Source organism: Phalangium opilio, unplaced genomic scaffold, assembly GCF_054372755.1.
Source record: "Phalangium opilio isolate 3A_F unplaced genomic scaffold, DU_Popi_V2 ptg000082l_1, whole genome shotgun sequence".
NCBI lineage: Eukaryota > Metazoa > Arthropoda > Arachnida > Opiliones > Phalangiidae > Phalangium > Phalangium opilio.
In genome coordinates this window covers 8435758-8454817 of record NW_028324189.1, presented here as the reverse complement: position 1 = coordinate 8454817, position 19060 = coordinate 8435758, and the positions used below count along the sequence as shown (strand labels likewise).

Here is a 19060-nt window from a genome sequence, read left to right as displayed (position 1 = left end):
GAGCAGTAGTAAAGGAGTCAGAGATACTATGGATAAAGAATGCGCGTCACCCGTGAGGAAATTTGTTTTCACGCTATAGGATAGGCGTCTATTTCCGATGGGAGCTTATTCTGTATTTACTCTGTTCCAGCTTTGGTTGTCAGCACGCGCAAACCTAGGTCTCTATAGAACGAAGCTTTGTGCGTACTGACAAGTCACTTTCTGGATTTAAAATATCAGCGAGTTTTATTGAGTTTATGCCAATAAATGGACGTATACTCTAATCTCATATGCCATGGTGATGTCAACCATAGCCAGCGTGCGTGATCAAGTGGGCTATGTGTCAACAAAGGGTCGTATGCTCTAAGCTAATACGAAATGATGACGTCATCAAAGGGACGTATACTCTAAGCTAATATGAAATGGTGACGAACCATAAACATTCCCCGTGTCGCTTCTATATTTTATTGATGGTAGCAAAAGCGAATAGATGAGTTTTTCTTTCGTCTCTTGTCAGCACGCAGAAAGCTACAATACATAAAGGCCTAGCTTTGCGTGTGCTGACAACCGAAGCTGGAACAGAGTATATACATTATACAGTATAAGTTGCCGTGGGAGATAGGGAGCTGCCTATCCTATAGCGTGAAAACAAATTTCCTCACGCGCATTCTTTATCTACACCATCGGTTTATTTATTTATTTATTTATTTATTTGGACTAGCAACGTACATGCAAGCCTTAGGCTTTTGTGGTACGGACGGAATGATTTGAATTTTGACATGAGAAATTGAGAATAGTAGACAAATATTAGAAATTAAATGAACAGTGCATATGTATAATTAAATAAAGATTTTAAACAGGAGGATAGCAAACAGATTTTAAGAATTAAATGAAACAGTGCATATAAATAATTAATTAAAGGTTTTAAACATGAGTTTGGTAACGATTATAAAATGAGACAGTAAACAATAATTAAGATCTAAGTGAACAAAGTGCTTATAGGTAATTAATAATTAAGATCTAAGTGAACAAAGTGCTTATAGGTAATTAGTTAATAATTTGACTTGAGAATAGTAAACAAATATTGAGAATTTAAGGCGACCAAGCGCTTGAGGGGATTTAATTAAAATATAGGAATAGAAGATTTGGTCATGAGAGTATATACTAATTTAAGATTTAACTATCATGGGGTTGTAGGTAATTAATTAATGAAGGAATTTCCAGGACGAGCGGGGGGAGTGACTAGTGCATTGGATTACAAGTGAAAATGTTGAGAAAGTGCAGCGCGGAATTTAGACCTTATAGGGATAGAGATTATTGATTCTGGGAGTGCGTTCCAATCAGAGATGACCGAGCTTGTAAAGTGATGTTGACGGACTGAGGTCAACACTCTGGGTTTTAGTATTTTAAGGGAGTGACCCCTAGTAGAGGATAAGGGTGCCGGTTGGAAGAAAGTATCGATATCCAGCGCGAGCTTATTGTTAAAGAAATCGTGTAAAAGACAGAGATTATTAATTAAATGACGCGTGTGGACTGGGTCGATTTGGAGTTTCGATAATCTTGTAGGGGCTGGGAGTTTCTCAAGTTTGTTGGTTAATTTAGTGAATTTATTTTGAGCCTTTTGCAGGGTGGTAATGCTGGAAGAGGACGACGGTGTCCATATGGGGGAGGCGTAGTCAATAATTGGTAAAGCTAGGGCGTTGTAAAGAATTTTGATGAATTTTTGAGAACGATTATTAAAATTACGACGAATTAGCCCTGAAAGGGAGTGAATACGTTTACTGATTTTGTTGGTATGAGAGGTAAATTTTAGGTTGGGTTCCATGGTGACACCCAAATCGGATTCGGATAGGGTGCCTCTTATGGGCTTACCATAGAGAAGGTAGGTATGATGCGGGTTAGAAGAACCCAGGTGGAGTACAGCGCATTTGTCCACATTGAAGCGAAGGCCATGATTAGTGGCCCAGACTTCAACAGAGTCCAAATCCGCTTGGAGGTTGGCTAAGTCTAGAGTAGATTTTATGCGATGGGAGAGTTTAGTATCGTCTGCGAATAAAACTTTGATATTTAATCTAAATTAGCCCTTAAAATATAAATAAAATCAAAATTTTTAGGTACCAGTTAAGATCGCACAGAAAATCGCAGCGACCAGCCGTCAAATCACAAGGCTTAGATGTTGAAAACATGGACCACCAGATCGCGCTACTCAAAACAAAAGTTAAGCAGACTACAAAATATAGCGGGAGCGTGGGCAGCGGGCCTCAATTTTATTATTTTATATTTTTATTATTAATATAATTAATAATTTAGTTAATTGTAATTTAATAATGTCTTCTAAACAGCCCAAAACACTATTCTCCACTTTTAAAAAGTGGTACCGCAGTTTATGGATACCTACAGCGGGAAATCCACCGTATAAACATGTTTGTCTAATAGGTTGAAACCTAAACTCACAATAATTAAACTAATTAACTTTAACTAAGCATTTATAATTTTACAGGGGACCCAGTTTTACGTGGAAAATCAACACCAGTTGATCTAGATCAAATAAAAAGTTCTGAAATTAAAAATGTAATAATATATTTCCAAAATCTTTGCTGCGTGTTTTTGACCTAATTATTACGGTTCTTAATTATTAAGATAATTAGTAAAATAAAAATAGTAATGAAGAAAGAAGATGCTATGGGTTTAGCCGCCCCACAAATAGGGTGTCCTGTAAGAATAATCGGGTTGCAATACACTTCAAAAATGCTATCGGGAATTCCACCTGAAATGGTTCAATCGCAAGAGATGAGGGTCTTCCCTCTTAAGATATTTATTAATCCAGTAATAACAGTGGTCAATAATACTAAGGTTAGTTTCCCCGAGATGTGCGCTAGTTTCAAAGGTTACAGCGGAAGCGTTCCTAGGTTTCTTGAAGTAAAACTAACAGGTACAAAACTAAACCTCGAGAGTACATTAGAACCATGGATAAAGAATGCGCGTGAGGAAATTAGTTTTCACGCTATAGGATAGGCAACTCCCTATCTCGGACGACAGCTTATTCTGTATATACTCCGTTACAACAACATCGGTTGTCAGTACGGGTAAACCTAGGTTTCTATGCAACTTTAAAATATCCGCGAGTTTTTTTAGCTCGAGTGCACGGACCTCTAGGCCTTAGTTTCAAATACGTGTGAAATTGTATACAGCCTACTACGCGTATTTGAAACTAAGGCCTAGAGGTCCGTGCACTGGAGCTAAAAAAACTCGCGGATATTATAAATCCTGAAGATCCTGATGCTTTTTGTCTCTTGACAGCACGTACAAAGCTACGTTACATAGAGACTTAGCTTTACGCGTGCTGACAACCGATGTTGTAACAGAGTATATACAGAATAAGCTGTCGTCCGAGATAGGGAGTTGCCGATCCTGTAGAGTGAAAACTAATTTCCTCACGCGCATTCTTTATCCATGTTAGAACAATGTAATTTATATTTACTAATGTTAAGGATATGATGAAAATGCGAAGCCTATTTCGTGGCAAGTTAGAGGCTGGCCAGCTCGAATTATACAGCATGAAATAGACCATTTAAATGGCCTATTTTACACTGATTTCATGAATCCTAAAACATTAGTCTACGAATATTGGTACCTTGAAAAGATCCGGTCCCATAGATGGTTTTTCCCATTTTTTAGGATAAAAACTGTAAAATATAAGCATTAATGTAATAAAAAATAGTTTCTTTCGAAAATGTTAACATTTTGTTTTTATTTTGGAACATGATACAGCTTTCCCCCCCCCCCTCTTTTTTATATTCAGCTACTTCATAAACCTAAAACTTTCTTTCCTTTCCAAAGTTTTTAAGTTTTAATTTTCCATGGAAATAAAAATACAAACTTATAAAACAAACAAAGTGCCTGATTTGAAGTTTTTAATATCTTCGTTAAATTAAAGTAGCGTTTAAATCCCAAATTTCAATTTTGTTTTATCCAAAAGCGCTCACGATTTAGTGTATTTACAGTTAATTCCCCAAAGAATAAAGTATTTTTGGCTCTTAGGCCTTTGACCTTCAGGCGACCTTCTAGGCTTAAATGGGGGGCGGGCAACCAATCAGAGGATGTCGCGGAATAAGATTTATTTGGACAGCCAATCAGAGGATGCTAGAAATTTAAACTCACCCGTTACTCCCTACACTAAGCCTAACTTGGCCTATTTTAATTTAAGCCTAGGCCTTTGTCATTCCATACAAGAAAATGTTCTAAATATATTTTCTTTTAAATATTACCGCACTGCGACTTTGTTGTTGAAAAACTTACTTCATTCTTTTTAAATTAATTAAACACGTTTATTAATTAAATTAGATGTTTTCCACTTAAATAACAGAGTAAAAATTAAGAAAATATGTTTATATTTTAGCTTATACGCGTTTTTAAAGAAAATTTGTAATAAAGCTAAAGGACAGCGGGCGAAAAAAAAACTCATAAAAATACTGAAATTACTATTAATAAATTACTCGCTAAGAGATTGCTAAAATTCCTAATTCATTTTCTTCGTTTTAAATGGATGGAATGACATCTTGTTTTTTTTAATAATTTTTAATATATATATATAAATTTTGCAATTTGTTTTTTTTTGTCTCTTTTTGGGTTCCTAAACCTTAAACAATATATATTTCTTCCTGAAACCATCGCGCTACGAGCCTTACAATTTCAATTTCAAACAAAGTCTATGAAATTATTATACCGCTAGCTTTTACGTTGTCGTTTAAGTTTTTCTTTTAACTAGTGAATTGTACAATCGATACAAATCGTTCGTAGAATGAATTTGAATAATTCTCTAATTTTTTTCTTTTTCAAAAAAAGTAAATTAATTTGTTGTTTTAGGTGGGGGTCAAGGGTCATCTAATACAATTTGATGAGGAAACAAAAAAAAAAATCTATAATTTTACATTAATTCAATTATAATTATAATTAATATAAACCCCAGTTTATCTTAGTTTTTCGCTATACACAAGAAAAAAACAAAAATGGCAGGCACTGATCCCATCTTAATTTGAATTTGAAAAACTCACGAGCACACTTTGTTTTTTTTTTTGTTATATTATAATTAAAGTTCCGAAAGAAATGTTTATAATTTTATATCAAATGAAGAAAGTTGATTTTGAATTTCGTCATTTAAAAAAATTGGGTTGGTTTACTTTTTATTATATTTCATTACTTTTTTTTTATATCGTGTTTGTTTGTTAGTTAGGAAAGTCAGTGTTCATGGTAAACATTCCCCCCAAAACAACATTTGCGTATTATGTTTTTCACTTGAATAGTTTTCATATATATTTTGTTTTTCCTTGCAATTCTTAACGGACATTGCCTGCCGAGGCATCATTCTGCATATTATTTATAACTCTACATACGAACTCTCTTTTTGCTCTTTCTCCATAAAAAAAAAGGAAGAAAAGAAAAGAAAACAATCTATATATGGTAGAGATTTATATTTAGAATATTATTATTTGTAGGTCTGGGTGAGTAGCGCTGCGCTTTTGGGGGTATCAATTCTAGTATAGGCCTTGGAAGAATTTCTACTATTCGCAGCTAGTCACGCCCCGTACTCGCCGCTAGCCACGCCCCGTACTCGTCGCTAGTCACGCCCCCGTACTCGTCGCTAGTCACGCCCCCGTACTCGTCGCTAGTCACGCCCCCGTACTCGTCGCTAGTCACGCCCCGTACTCGTCGCTAGTCACGCCCCGTACTCGTCGCTAGTCACGCCCCGTACTCGTCGCTAGTCACGCCCCGTACTCGTCGCTAATCACGCCCCGTACTCGTCGCTAATCACGCCCCGTACTCGTAAGCTAGTCACGCCCCGTACTCGTAAGCTAGTCACGCCCCGTACTCGTAAGCTAGTCACGCCCCGTACTCGTCGCTAGTCACGCCCCGTACTCGTCGCTAGTCACGCCCCGTACTCGTCGCTAGTCACGCCCCGTACTCGTCGCTAGTCACGCCCCGTACTCGTCGCTAGTCACGCCCCGTACTCGTCGCTAGTCACGCCCCGTACTCGTCGCTAGTCACGCCCCGTACTCGTCGCTAGTCACGCCCCGTACTCGTAAGCTAGTCACGCCCCGTACTCGTAAGCTATTCACGCCCCGTACTCGCCGCTAGTCACGCCCCGTACTCGCCGCTAGTCACGCCCCCGTACTCGTCGCTAGTCACGCCCCCGTACTCGTCGCTAGTCACGCCCCCGTACTCGTCGCTAGTCACGCCCCCGTACTCGTCGCTAGTCACGCCCCCGTACTCGTCGCTAGTCACGCCCCCGTACTCGTCGCTAGTCACGCCCCGTACTCGTCGCTAGTCACGCCCCGTACTCGTCGCTAGTCACGCCCCGTACTCGTCGCTAGTCACGCCCCGTACTCGTCGCTAGTCACGCCCCGTACTCGCCGCTAGTCACGCCCCGTACTCGCCGCTAGTCACGCCCCGTACTCGCCGCTAGTCACGCCCCGTACTCGCCGCTAGTCACGCCCCGTACTCGCCGCTAGTCACGCCCCGTACTCGCCGCTAGTCACGCCCCGTACTCGTCGCTAGCCACGCCCCGTACTCGTCGCTAGCCACGCCCCCGTACTCGTCGCTAGCCACGCCCCGTACTCGCGATTCATCACGCCTAATAATCAACCTTACGATAAGTAAAACTGACCTGATCAAGTTGCAACTCGTTTCAAAGGGAGTACTCACCCAGGCATACTTTTTTAGGCTCGTTTTTAATTAAACAAGCGGACAACTCATACTTTTATTAAAAATATGTAATTTTATAATTACCTTTCATAATTTTTCACTGCCATAAAGTAACGGGAAAATTTCCAACTTCTGACTGTTCGAGAACTGGAACACCATTGAGAGAATAGGATACTCGTATCCTCATTCTTAGAGGCGTCTGTGTACGAGAAAACAATAAATAAATTTAATCAGTCAGAAGTAATATAAGTATTTATTACTTCTCATTAAATTTAACTATCAATTTGAAGTAATTTGTAATAATTACTTTATTAGGGTTGATGACTTTAATCAATTGCTGGATGGCACCGGTGTTGTTTGCTGGTAAAACTGTTCCAGTTGGAGGAAGTAACTGAAGCTGGAACGTCTAAAAAAAATAGTAAATACGTACCGATTTGTTTAATTAAAATTTAACGAATTTAAGTTAATTCGCGCAAGATGCTATTAATCTCCATTAACATTTCAATAAGATATTAAAGGGAGGGTGAAGTAGAAAATCAAGTGATTTTTTATCGATTCTTCTACTAATTATAAGGCCAGTCTGCATAGTGAAACATTCAGAAATACCAACTCCGAATGATTTTAAAATTATTTCAAATTAGGTTCAGATTTTAAGGATAATTTTAAATAAGGACCTCCGACCAATCGCGTAACGCCCTGCCTTCCATTTAACAAAATTCTCGTGGCATGTTACGTGTTGAATGAAATTTATCACGAGATTTGATAAAATTCGCGAGCGACGTGATAATCGTGGCGCGAGACATGGAGCATGCGTGCCACGAGAATTTTGTTAATAAAAAGGCAGGGCGTTACGCGATTGGCTGGAGGTCCTTCTTTAAAATTATCCTTAAAATCTGAACCTAATTTGAATTTTAAAATCATTCGGAGCTGGTATTTCCTGAATGTTTCACTACGCAGACTGGCCTAATAATTAGTAGAAGAATCGATAAAAAATCAGTTGATTTTCTACTTCACCCTCCCTTTAAGTATACCTTAGGTACAGCCGCTTGAAATAGAAAATCATCCATTTGATTTAAAGTTTCATTATGGGCACTCATCGTGATTATCGTCATTAGTGGATTGTCTAAAGGTTTTTCAAAGGCAAATTCCAGCTTAAGTCCGTCTTTATCAAACGCTATGATCGGAGAAAACTCCACCGTCTTTGTTTCGACTGTCGCCGCCACGGGGAAAAGACCGTCCATTATTAAGGGAGTGTTCCCTAAAATTGGGGGTAATGGCGCCACAACATTCTGCAGAAGAGGAGGAGGAGGAGCCGGGTTTGTCGATGGTGGTTGTGGAGGATTGACATCCAAACTTCCCAATAAATCTAAAAGATCGGCGCTACTGGCGGGAGGCGCCTTCATTTCCGAGGGGGTTATTTGGATCTCAGTTGGACCGCCTAATAAGTCCAGTAACGAATTCTGGAAGTAGAAAAAAAAAAAAAGGGGTAATTAACCTTTAAGGCTTCCTTCCGATCAGCCGGTCTTGTGTTCAACGCGTATTATTATAATACCGTTTCTTGTTTATCCTTGATGTTATTAATATCTTTATTTTCTATATCGTTAGTTAATTCTTCTTCCGTCGCTTGACCATTTTGAAATGGCGTATTAGTTTGCGATTTATTCTCCATGGGCGGCATTCTTTCAAAAAGGCTAGGTCTATTTGTCAAAATAATTAAAAAAAATTAAATTAAGCTTTAATTAGCGGGCGGTCTTATTCCTGATCAGCGCCACCTACCCATAGCGGTGACTTTGAGAACTACCGTAAGCGGCAAGCCAATCAGATGTCGCTAAAATCTGGTGACGTCATTTTTTGGTAATAAGACTCGAGAGTGCCAGTCAGTGACGTCACCAGAATTTAGCGACATCTGATTGGCTTGCCGCTTACAGTAGTTCTCAAAGTCACCGCTATGGGTAGATGGCGCTGTAATTAACAAAAATTAAGCTTTAATTAGCGGTCTTATTCCTGATCAGCGCCATCTACCCATAGCGGTGACTTTGAGAACTACCGTAAGCGGCAAGCCAATCAGATGTCGCTAAAATCTGGTGACGTCATTTCATTTTTGGTAAGACTCGAGAGTGCCAGTCAGTGACGTCACCAGAATTTAGCGACATCTGATTGGCTTGCCGCTTACAGTAGTTCTCAAAGTCACCGCTATGGGTAGATGGCGCTGATCAGGAATAAGACCGCTAATTGGATGAAAAATAATTAAATAATTAACATCTCAATAATTAATTACAAACCTCAAGTTATCGTGTTTGGAGAATAAAGAAGAAAATTCAACAGAACGCTGTTGAAGCTCAACATTCATGTTGCCACCAAATACATCGATGACTCTTTTGATTCGACTACATAATTAAAATTAAGTAATTAAAAAGTTCATTAGCGCGGTAAATCTTAAATCTTACGGTGCATTGTTAGGAAAACGAACGCTTAATTTCATTAAGGATGTTAAGGCATATTCTCTCGTGACAATTGTCATGTGATGATTTATTAAGATCTTCTCGTAAACATCGACAATTTGATCTTCCGTCACCTTAAATAACGTTTAATTTAATTAACAAAAGCGTACGTAGATTTGAAATTAATTGAATTGAATTGAATTAATTTCGTTTAATTTCGTACGTTGGCTGGTTCAGTATCGGGTTCTTCGGAACTATTCAATAAATCGCCGTATTCTCCGACACACCAAGTACCAACTTGAATCAAAGGTTGGAGAAGTTGCAAGTCTCCGATAAGTTGTTTCCATAATTGTTGCACCGTGTAGGCGTGCATCGTATTTGCATCAGATATAAGTTGAATCAAATTACCAACTACGTCATCTCGAACGTAATTACCAGCCTAGAAAAAAAAGGAAAAACAACCCTTTTTTCTTCTAGTTACAATTACGGAGGATAGATAGATCGATTCTTGTTACCAACCAAAGTTAGAACGCGAATCATGGTGTCAATGTGCCATCGTTTACTGGGTGAATACATCTCAGCCGCGATAAAAAGATTAGACGAGCATAAAGCTTTAAATTCCGGGTCTGTTTTTTCCAAAAACGAAAGTAATTCTTTGGTCATTGTTCGAATGTTGTTTGTGTTCATTAGAGCGAAACACAGCTCCATGGCACGTCTAAGTAAAAATCAACGTTTTAACACCACATTTCTCACTCAACCCCAACATCCGTTCCGAATCAGGCGTATTTTTAATTTACTTTCGAATGGAAACATCAGGATCTTTCAAACAATCAACGATGGTACTTCGGTGCCTTTGAACCGCGTTATAATCGGCGTGAACTGTTTTCAGTAACGTATTCAAAGCTACGTATCTGAAATAATGCATTAGCGATATTGAAACTCTCGTACAGGTAACACGCGCGCGCGCTTCGATAATTCGATAAACTATCGCCGGCGGAATACCTTATATTTTTATCCGTATTTAGAAGAAACCTGCCCAGGATATTAACGCCTAGTACCTAAGAATTAACTTAAATTAGAAACAAATCGATAATAGTTCGTTAAATTAAAGGAAAAGTTTTGATAACATAACATTATACCATGGATAAAGAATGCGCGTGAGGAACTTTGTTTTCACTCTACAGGATAGGCAACTCCCTATCTCGAACGACAGCTTATTCTGTATATACTCTGTTACAACATCGGTTGTCAGCACGCGCAAACGTGTTTCTCTATGGAACGTAGCTTTGTACGTGCTGTCAAGAGAGGAAAAAACTTCAGGATCTTCAGGATTTAAAATATCCGCGAGTTTTTTTAGGTCGAGTGCACGGACCTCTAGGCCTTAGTTTCAAATACGTGTAGTAGACTGTATACAATTTCACACGTATTTGAAACTAAGGCCTAGAGGTCCGTGCACTCCAGCTAAAAAACTCGCGGATATTTTAAATCCTGAAGATCCTGAAGTTTTCAGTCTCTTGACAGCACGTACAAAGCTACGTTCCATAGAGACCTAGGTTTGCGCGTGCTGACAACTGATGTGGTAAGAGAGTATATACAGAATAAGCTGTCGTTCGAGATAGGGAGTTGCCTATCCTGTAGAGTGAAAACACATTTCCTCACGCGCATTCTTTATCCATGGTCGCTACCTTAAAAGAACGGCCCTTTTCTAAATATAAAAGGAATTTAATATTAAAACAATAATCTCTTATTACAAAATAATTAGATTAGCATTTAATTAGTCTTAAAAATAAAAATCAAGAACTACCGTTCCATCCGCCATTGGTTTAGTGGCGTCTGCTAGCCCAAACCCCTAACTCTCCGAGCCTGTGAAAATTCAACCAATCCCGTAGGAGTAAAAGGTTCGACTTAGCAGACGACACTAAAACAATGGCGGATGGCGCAGTAGTCCGTGATTTTTATAAGACTAATTAAATGCTAATCTAATTATTTTGTAACAAGAGATCGTTTCATTTAGAAAAAGGCTGTTCTTTTAATCAAGAAGTGATATCTAGTTTATTAGGGAGAAGGTGTAAGATGCCTTAGTATTCGCGCGCCATAGTCCCAGTCCCCCTTTCAAAATACAAGGGGGGGACGTAAAAGGAGGCCGGGCTATTTCGCTGCCTCTCCTCAGTTGGAAAAAATATGACTGTAATTTTCGTCATTCGCGTCTTCGCGCTGACGTGCGTTTTCAAGAACCAATGAGATGCTGGTTGTAATTTAGAAGTGGGGATTAACTCCGGACCTGCTATACGTTTAGACTGGAGATAAAGCTGGAAGTGTGGCGAATTTATACCTTCTCCCTAATAAACTAGATATGACTTCTTGTTATAATGTTATGTTAGCCTAACTTTTCCTTTAAGCTTCACCGTACTCTCAATCCACTCTCTGACTTAATGTCCATAATGGAAAGAACAGTTTCGTACAAAATGGCATTACCAACATTTTTACTCGTTTCAGTGTTGGTTGCTACCTGAATATGGATGGGGTCGGGTCAAAGGTTAACGCTTCAACTCCCCAAAAAATAAATAAATGATAACTATACTTGAGCAAGAATATCGTTCATAGTTTCACTAGCATCCGCGTCATTTCTACCTAGAAGTCTCAACAGCCTCAATATTTTCACCTTTTACAGAGAAATTATGAATATTTTAACAAAGAGTTTTATATTTTATACATTTTTTTAAGTTCTTAAAATTTCCCGGAAGTTAAGTACCTGAAGGAATGGATCACTAACACCACAAACATCGTGTTCCGGAGAATACCCTGCCATGATTAGATTCTTTAAAATCCTAACCAAGTTTGGAACCAACTAATGAATGATCGAAAGAAAATATAATAATATTTTAGTCAATTTAATTTCGGTTTAGATTAATTCTTCTTTGTTTGTAACATAAATTAATTTAAATGAATTATTAGCAAAATGATGAAAATTCTATTAAAATTTCAAGTACATGCCAAACGCTCGCAACTTTAATTCAATCTCAGGAGGAAAGCGTATTTCTAATTCTAAATCAGAACTCGGGAAAACGGGTTTATCTACGTCAGAACTCGGGAAAACGGGTTTATCTACGTCAGAACTCGGGGGAAACGGGTTTATCTACATCAGAACTCGGGGGAAAAAGGCGTTTTTCTAAATCAGAACTCGGGGGAAAACGGTTTTTTCTAAATCAGAACTCGGGGGAAAAAGGCGTTTTTCTAAATCAGAACTCGCGGAAAACGGGTTTTTCTAAATCGGAACTCGCGGAAAACGGGTTTTTCTAAATCGGAACTCGGGAAAAACGGGTTTATCTACATCAGAACTCGGGAAAAACGGGTTTATCTACATCAGAACTCGGAAAAAACGGGTTTATCTACATCAGAACTCGGAAAAAAACGGGTTTATCTACATCAGAACTCGGAAAAAACGGGTTTATCTACATCAGAACTCGGAAAAAACGGGTTTATCTACATCAGAACTCGGAAAAAACGAGTTTTTCTACATCAGAACTCGGGAAAAACGGGTTTTTCTAAATCAGAACTCGGGGAAACGGGTTTTTCTAAATCAGAACTCGGGGAAACGGGTTTTTCTAAATCAGAACTCGGGGGAAACGGGTTTTTCTAAATCAGAACTCGGGGAAAACGGGTTTATCTAAATCAGAACTCGGAAAAAACGGGTTTTTCTAAATCAGAACTCAGGAAAAACGGGTTTATCTACATCAGAACTCAGGAAAAACGGGTTTATCTACATCAGAACTCGGGGGAAAAAGGCGTTTTTCTAAATCAGAACTCGGGGGAAAAAGGCGTTTTTCTAAATCAGAACTCGGGGGAAACGGGTTTTTCTAAATCGGAACTCGGGAAAAACGGGTTTATCTGCGTCAGAACTCGATAAAAACGGGTTTATCTGCGTCAGAACTCGGGAAAAACGGGTTTATCTACGTCAGAACTCGGGAAAAACGGGTTTATCTACGTCAGAACTCGGGAAAAACGGGTTTATCTACGTCAGAACTCGGGAAAAACGGGTTTATCTACGTCAGAACTCGGGAAAAACGGGTTTATCTACGTCAGAACTCGGGAAAAACGGGTTTATCTACGTCAGAACTCGGGAAAAATGGGTTTATCTACGTCAGAACTCGGGAAAAATGGGTTTATCTACGTCAGAACTCGGGAAAAATGGGTTTATCTACGTCAGAACTCGGGAAAAATGGGTTTATCTACGTCAGAACTCGGGAAAAACGGGTTTATCTACATCAGAACTCAGGAAAAACGGGTTTATCTACGTCAGAACTCGGGAAAAACGGGTTTATCTAAGTCAGAACTCGGGAAAAACGGGTTTATCTACATCAGAACTCGGGAAAAACGGGTTTATCTACATCAGAACTCGGGAAAACGGGTTTATCTACATCAGAACTCGGGAAAAACGGGTTTATCTACATCAGAACTCGGAAAAAACGGGTTTATCTACATCAGAACTCGGAAAAAAACGGGTTTATCTACATCAGAACTCGGAAAAAACGGGTTTATCTACATCAGAACTCGGAAAAAACGGGTTTATCTACATCAGAACTCGGAAAAAACGAGTTTTTCTACATCAGAACTCGGGAAAAACGGGTTTTTCTAAATCAGAACTCGGGGAAACGGGTTTTTCTAAATCAGAACTCGGGGAAACGGGTTTTTCTAAATCAGAACTCGGGGGAAACGGGTTTTTCTAAATCAGAACTCGGGGAAAACGGGTTTATCTAAATCAGAACTCGGAAAAAACGGGTTTTTCTAAATCAGAACTCAGGAAAAACGGGTTTATCTACATCAGAACTCAGGAAAAACGGGTTTATCTACATCAGAACTCGGGGGAAAAAGGCGTTTTTCTAAATCAGAACTCGGGGGAAAACGGTTTTTTCTAAATCAGAACTCGGGGGAAAAAGGCGTTTTTCTAAATCAGAACTCGGGGGAAACGGGTTTTTCTAAATCGGAACTCGGGAAAAACGGGTTTATCTGCGTCAGAACTCGATAAAAACGGGTTTATCTGCGTCAGAACTCGGGAAAAACGGGTTTATCTACGTCAGAACTCGGGAAAAACGGGTTTATCTACGTCAGAACTCGGGAAAAACGGGTTTATCTACGTCAGAACTCGGGAAAAACGGGTTTATCTACGTCAGAACTCGGGAAAAACGGGTTTATCTACGTCAGAACTCGGGAAAAACGGGTTTATCTACGTCAGAACTCGGGAAAAATGGGTTTATCTACGTCAGAACTCGGGAAAAATGGGTTTATCTACGTCAGAACTCGGGAAAAATGGGTTTATCTACGTCAGAACTCGGGAAAAACGGGTTTATCTACATCAGAACTCAGGAAAAACGGGTTTATCTACGTCAGAACTCGGGAAAAATGGGTTTATCTACGTCAGAACTCGGGAAAAATGGGTTTATCTACGTCAGAACTCGGGAAAAATGGGTTTATCTACGTCAGAACTCGGGAAAAACGGGTTTATCTACATCAGAACTCAGGAAAAACGGGTTTATCTACGTCAGAACTCGGGAAAAACGGGTTTATCTAAGTCAGAACTCGGGAAAAACGGGTTTATCTACATCAGAACTCGGGAAAAACGGGTTTATCTACATCAGAACTCGGGAAAACGGGTTTATCTACATCAGAACTCGGGAAAAACGGGTTTATCTACATCAGAACTCGGAAAAAACGGGTTTATCTACATCAGAACTCGGAAAAAAACGGGTTTATCTACATCAGAACTCGGAAAAAACGGGTTTATCTACATCAGAACTCGGAAAAAACGGGTTTATCTACATCAGAACTCGGAAAAAACGAGTTTTTCTACATCAGAACTCGGGAAAAACGGGTTTTTCTAAATCAGAACTCGGGGAAACGGGTTTTTCTAAATCAGAACTCGGGGAAACGGGTTTTTCTAAATCAGAACTCGGGGGAAACGGGTTTTTCTAAATCAGAACTCGGGGAAAACGGGTTTATCTAAATCAGAACTCGGAAAAAACGGGTTTTTCTAAATCAGAACTCAGGAAAAACGGGTTTATCTACATCAGAACTCAGGAAAAACGGGTTTATCTACATCAGAACTCGGGGGAAAAAGGCGTTTTTCTAAATCAGAACTCGGGGGAAAACGGTTTTTTCTAAATCAGAACTCGGGGGAAAAAGGCGTTTTTCTAAATCAGAACTCGGGGGAAACGGGTTTTTCTAAATCGGAACTCGGGAAAAACGGGTTTATCTGCGTCAGAACTCGATAAAAACGGGTTTATCTGCGTCAGAACTCGGGAAAAACGGGTTTATCTACGTCAGAACTCGGGAAAAACGGGTTTATCTACGTCAGAACTCGGGAAAAACGGGTTTATCTACGTCAGAACTCGGGAAAAACGGGTTTATCTACGTCAGAACTCGGGAAAAACGGGTTTATCTACGTCAGAACTCGGGAAAAACGGGTTTATCTACGTCAGAACTCGGGAAAAATGGGTTTATCTACGTCAGAACTCGGGAAAAATGGGTTTATCTACGTCAGAACTCGGGAAAAATGGGTTTATCTACGTCAGAACTCGGGAAAAACGGGTTTATCTACATCAGAACTCAGGAAAAACGGGTTTATCTACGTCAGAACTCGGGAAAAACGGGTTTATCTAAGTCAGAACTCGGGAAAAACGGGTTTATCTAAATCAGAACTCGGGAAAAACGGGTTTTTCTAAATCAGAACTCGGGGAAAACAGGTTTTTCTAAATCAGAACTCGGGGAAAACAGGTTTTTCTAAATCAGAACTCAGGAAAAACGGGTTTTTCTAAATCAGAACTCGGGAAAAACGGGTTTTTCTAAATCAGAACTCGGGGAAAACAGGTTTTTCTAAATCAGAACTCCGGGAAAACAGGTTTTTCTAAATCAGAACTCGGGGAAAACGGGTTTTTCTAAATCAGAACTCGGGGAAAAGGCGTTTTTCTAAATAAGAACTGGGGACAACAACAGGCTAAGAGAGAAGGCCTTTTTCTGTTTTTTTCATAGATAAATAACACCAAAATGTGAAACAAATGAAATAATTCTGAATAAATCAAGAAAATTACTGCTTAAGAAAACTATTGATATCAAACCCTTAGATAATACAGTTAGCATGCTTTACATTTGAGGATGGAAACATTTAAAAGTCGGTGCTTTTCGTACACATTTTCAAAATAGTGAAAAAAAAAAAGCAAATTAAGAAAATAATAATAATTCTTCAAATTAAAGTTTAGAGAAAGAACGAAATGTCAGACTAATACCTCGTAGTACTGTTTCCATCACCACGGAAAAAGCAAAAGAAAACGCATTAGAAGAAGAGGTTAATAGGATTTACTAAAGAAATGGCGTGTTTGGTTCTTCTTTTACCCGCAAGAGTTGATTGAATATTAAAAACTAAGATTTTGTGCTGCAATTTCTAACTATTTGCGATTTAATTTTATAAAATTTTTTTTAGGTAATTAATAGAAGAGAGTAAATAATTAACACGATTCAGTTTTTAAACTAACAAAGACGCAAGAAGAAAAGACGTGCAAAGCCCGACAAAAACATCTATATCACCTTTTTAAAGTGTTGTAAAGTATCTGGACTTCTCTCGCACATTTCCGTGATTAAAATGACTCCAGTTATTAAAACACCTAATCAAAATTAATAAGAATTAATTAAAAAAAAGGGAATTAAAAATTCCCAAAATGAATGTTAAAAAAAAAAATTAAAAAAAAAATTAAAAACAAAAAAAAAATAAAAACAAAAAAAAAATTAAAAAAAAAATTAAAAACAAAAAAAAAAATAAAAACAAAAAAAAATAGAAAAAAAAAATAAAAAACAAAAAAAAATAAAAAAAAAAAATAAAAAACAAAAAAAAAATAAAAACCAAAACAAATAAAAAAAAAAAATTAAAAACAAAAAAAAATAGAAACAAAAAAAAAATTAAAAAAAAAAAAAATAAAAAACAAAAAAAAATTAAAAACAAAAAAAAATAAAACAAAAAAAAAATAAAAACAAAAAATTAAAAAAAAAAAAAAAAAACAACTGACCGTGGTTTTTCTCAGTTAAGAGTGATCTTGTAGCGGGTATAAAAATTTCCATAAGCTCAGGAACTTTTTTTATGATTCTAAACGCGCTTAGTGCCGCTTTTTTCCTAATATAAGCGTTAGAAGACTTAACCAATCTTTCAACTTCCCCAGCCAGATCTCTACTCATTTCGGGCGAGCAAATTGAACCCAATGAACACAGGGCTAAACCCACTATGAACTGTGTTTGACTATTTAAGTCGCTGTAATACGAAACAACAATTAAAAACATAAAACAAATCAAAACATAAAAAAAATTAATTAATTAAGTTATTTACTTTTTTAATGAATTTGTAATAAGCAAATGTACATCTTGCCGTTCGTCTAAAAGCAACATTGCACCTAAGTATCCTATTCTTTTATCAGTAAACCGAGGGGAGGCGATTAACTTGAGACATTCCAGCTATGAAATTTGATTTAACGGTTAATTTATAATTATAAGCTATGGGGGGGTCAAGAGGTCAAGCGAATACCTGGCCAAAATGAGCGGGATATCCAAGCATATGTATGTACAAAAGTTTGGCCACATTACGGCATCGCCAAGAATTATCTTCTTCTCGAAATGTTGATCGAATGTAGGCGCATTCTTTTTGAACCACAGCTCTTTCATCAGCGGCCGTTCTCGCTGCCCTGATTTGCCTGATCAGGTCACGCAAACGCATTGGCGTTGGCATGCCAGAGGTAAGTCTTAAAAAATTTTATAACAAATCAATTTTGGCTTAAACTAAGGTCATCAAAGTCATTATTACATTGAATTTAGTGAGTTTGAAATTATAACGGTTAAATTTAGGTCAAACTAGACCTAAAAAAAGGTGATCTAATAAACTCAAAAGGTACTTCAACGTTAAACCAGTTGAGATAGGCAAATTATGTTATTATCTAATCAAGTGTGGTGAGAAACCCTTATAAATAAAGACAGATTGAAGTAAAAAGAAAAAAACAACCTTAGCGAGATCGAAATTCTCTGATTAGATGATTTTATTTATTCTTAATGAGTCGTAATGTAATGTTACACTAGGAGTGGCGTTAGATTTTAATATAATCATTACTCCCTGCATTAAAACTACTGGTTTTAATAAATATTTTACATCTGAAACACTGGCTCAAAGAAATTCAGACTGTACGTAAAACCTTCGTAAATATTTAATTATAATTATTTATTTAATTAATTACATCATCATCTAACACATTGGAAATTTTAAGGTTAGCCTGATACGCTGGTTAATCCATTCCCCTGAATTCCCATGGCCAAGTCTTAACAGAATGCATCAACACAAGTCCTAATTTAGGATATATTATAGAACTTACCGGGACCGCTTTTATAGCCAAGGAAATATAGATAATGGGGATATTATTCTGGTCGAAAAATTGTAAGGATTAATTGCCTAATTATTCTGATAAACTTTATTTAAATTTTCCACGAAAACGAGCTTTGCGGGAAAGCGCAACACAATCCCAAAGACGAAAGGGAAGTGGGCCGGAAAACTCAGCGCTTAGCCATAGAATATTACTCGGGGGTGTGAGAGGATAGTAACAGCTTTTTTTTCGGAGCATTTTTCGAACAGATTTTGAACTTTTTCAAGCTTAACTTGACATTTAGATCGTATATAAGGATTTCATCTAATTAATTTCTAGTTAATTAATAATTTAAAGCGTATTTTAACGCTTATTTACCTGGAAAACAGAGCTCCTTGAAAGTCCATCCCGCCATCAACTGTAATTATGACGTAAGAAGAAAAGAAGTCACGAACTCTTGAAAAGCAAGTTTTGTCTGGACGCTCCGCTAAGATACGCTTAAGAATAATATTTCTGCCTAGAATATTTCCGGGTACTAGCCTTGTAAGAACG

At 37.9% G+C, this 19060-nt stretch overlaps 3 protein-coding genes across 6 annotated transcripts; 1 reads left to right on the top strand and 2 right to left on the bottom strand.

The window, feature by feature from the left end:
• The first annotated feature begins 547 nt into the window (after positions 1-547).
• On the top strand, positions 548-3719 carry LOC149651419 (peptide deformylase, mitochondrial-like). Its single transcript, XM_089848359.1, has 6 exons — positions 548-665; positions 2094-2196; positions 2322-2415; positions 2480-2550; positions 2620-2911; positions 3471-3719. The coding sequence occupies exons 2-6, from the start codon at positions 2164-2166 to the stop codon at positions 3683-3685; spliced, it is 705 nt and encodes a 234-aa protein (XP_089704485.1). The 5' UTR covers positions 548-665; positions 2094-2163; the 3' UTR covers positions 3686-3719.
• LOC149651420 (uncharacterized) lies at positions 1235-2165 on the bottom strand. Its single transcript, XM_089847214.1, has 2 exons — positions 2113-2165; positions 1235-2051 (listed from the first exon to the last, which is right to left on the bottom strand). The coding sequence occupies exons 1-2, from the start codon at positions 2163-2165 to the stop codon at positions 1235-1237; spliced, it is 870 nt and encodes a 289-aa protein (XP_089703340.1).
• Positions 3720-5041: 1322 nt separating the features above from the next.
• AP-1gamma (adaptor protein complex 1, gamma subunit) lies at positions 5042-19057 on the bottom strand. Of its 4 annotated transcripts, none has more exons than XM_089848326.1 (19): positions 18887-19057; positions 17686-17899; positions 17491-17615; positions 17177-17415; positions 16701-16777; positions 11875-11970; positions 11704-11784; positions 11533-11631; positions 10125-10180; positions 9920-10033; positions 9642-9837; positions 9346-9561; positions 9129-9256; positions 8964-9068; positions 8234-8378; positions 7713-8141; positions 6989-7087; positions 6766-6880; positions 5042-5430 (listed from the first exon to the last, which is right to left on the bottom strand). In XM_089848326.1, the coding sequence occupies exons 1-18, from the start codon at positions 18913-18915 to the stop codon at positions 6779-6781; spliced, it is 2550 nt and encodes an 849-aa protein (XP_089704452.1). In that variant the 5' UTR covers positions 18916-19057; the 3' UTR covers positions 5042-5430; positions 6766-6778. The 4 variants fall into 4 exon arrangements, with proteins under 4 accessions (XP_089704452.1, XP_089704453.1, XP_089704455.1 ...); XM_089848327.1 differs by having other exon boundaries at positions 5042-5392; XM_089848329.1 differs by having other exon boundaries at positions 5042-5388.
• Positions 19058-19060: the final 3 nt, after the last annotated feature.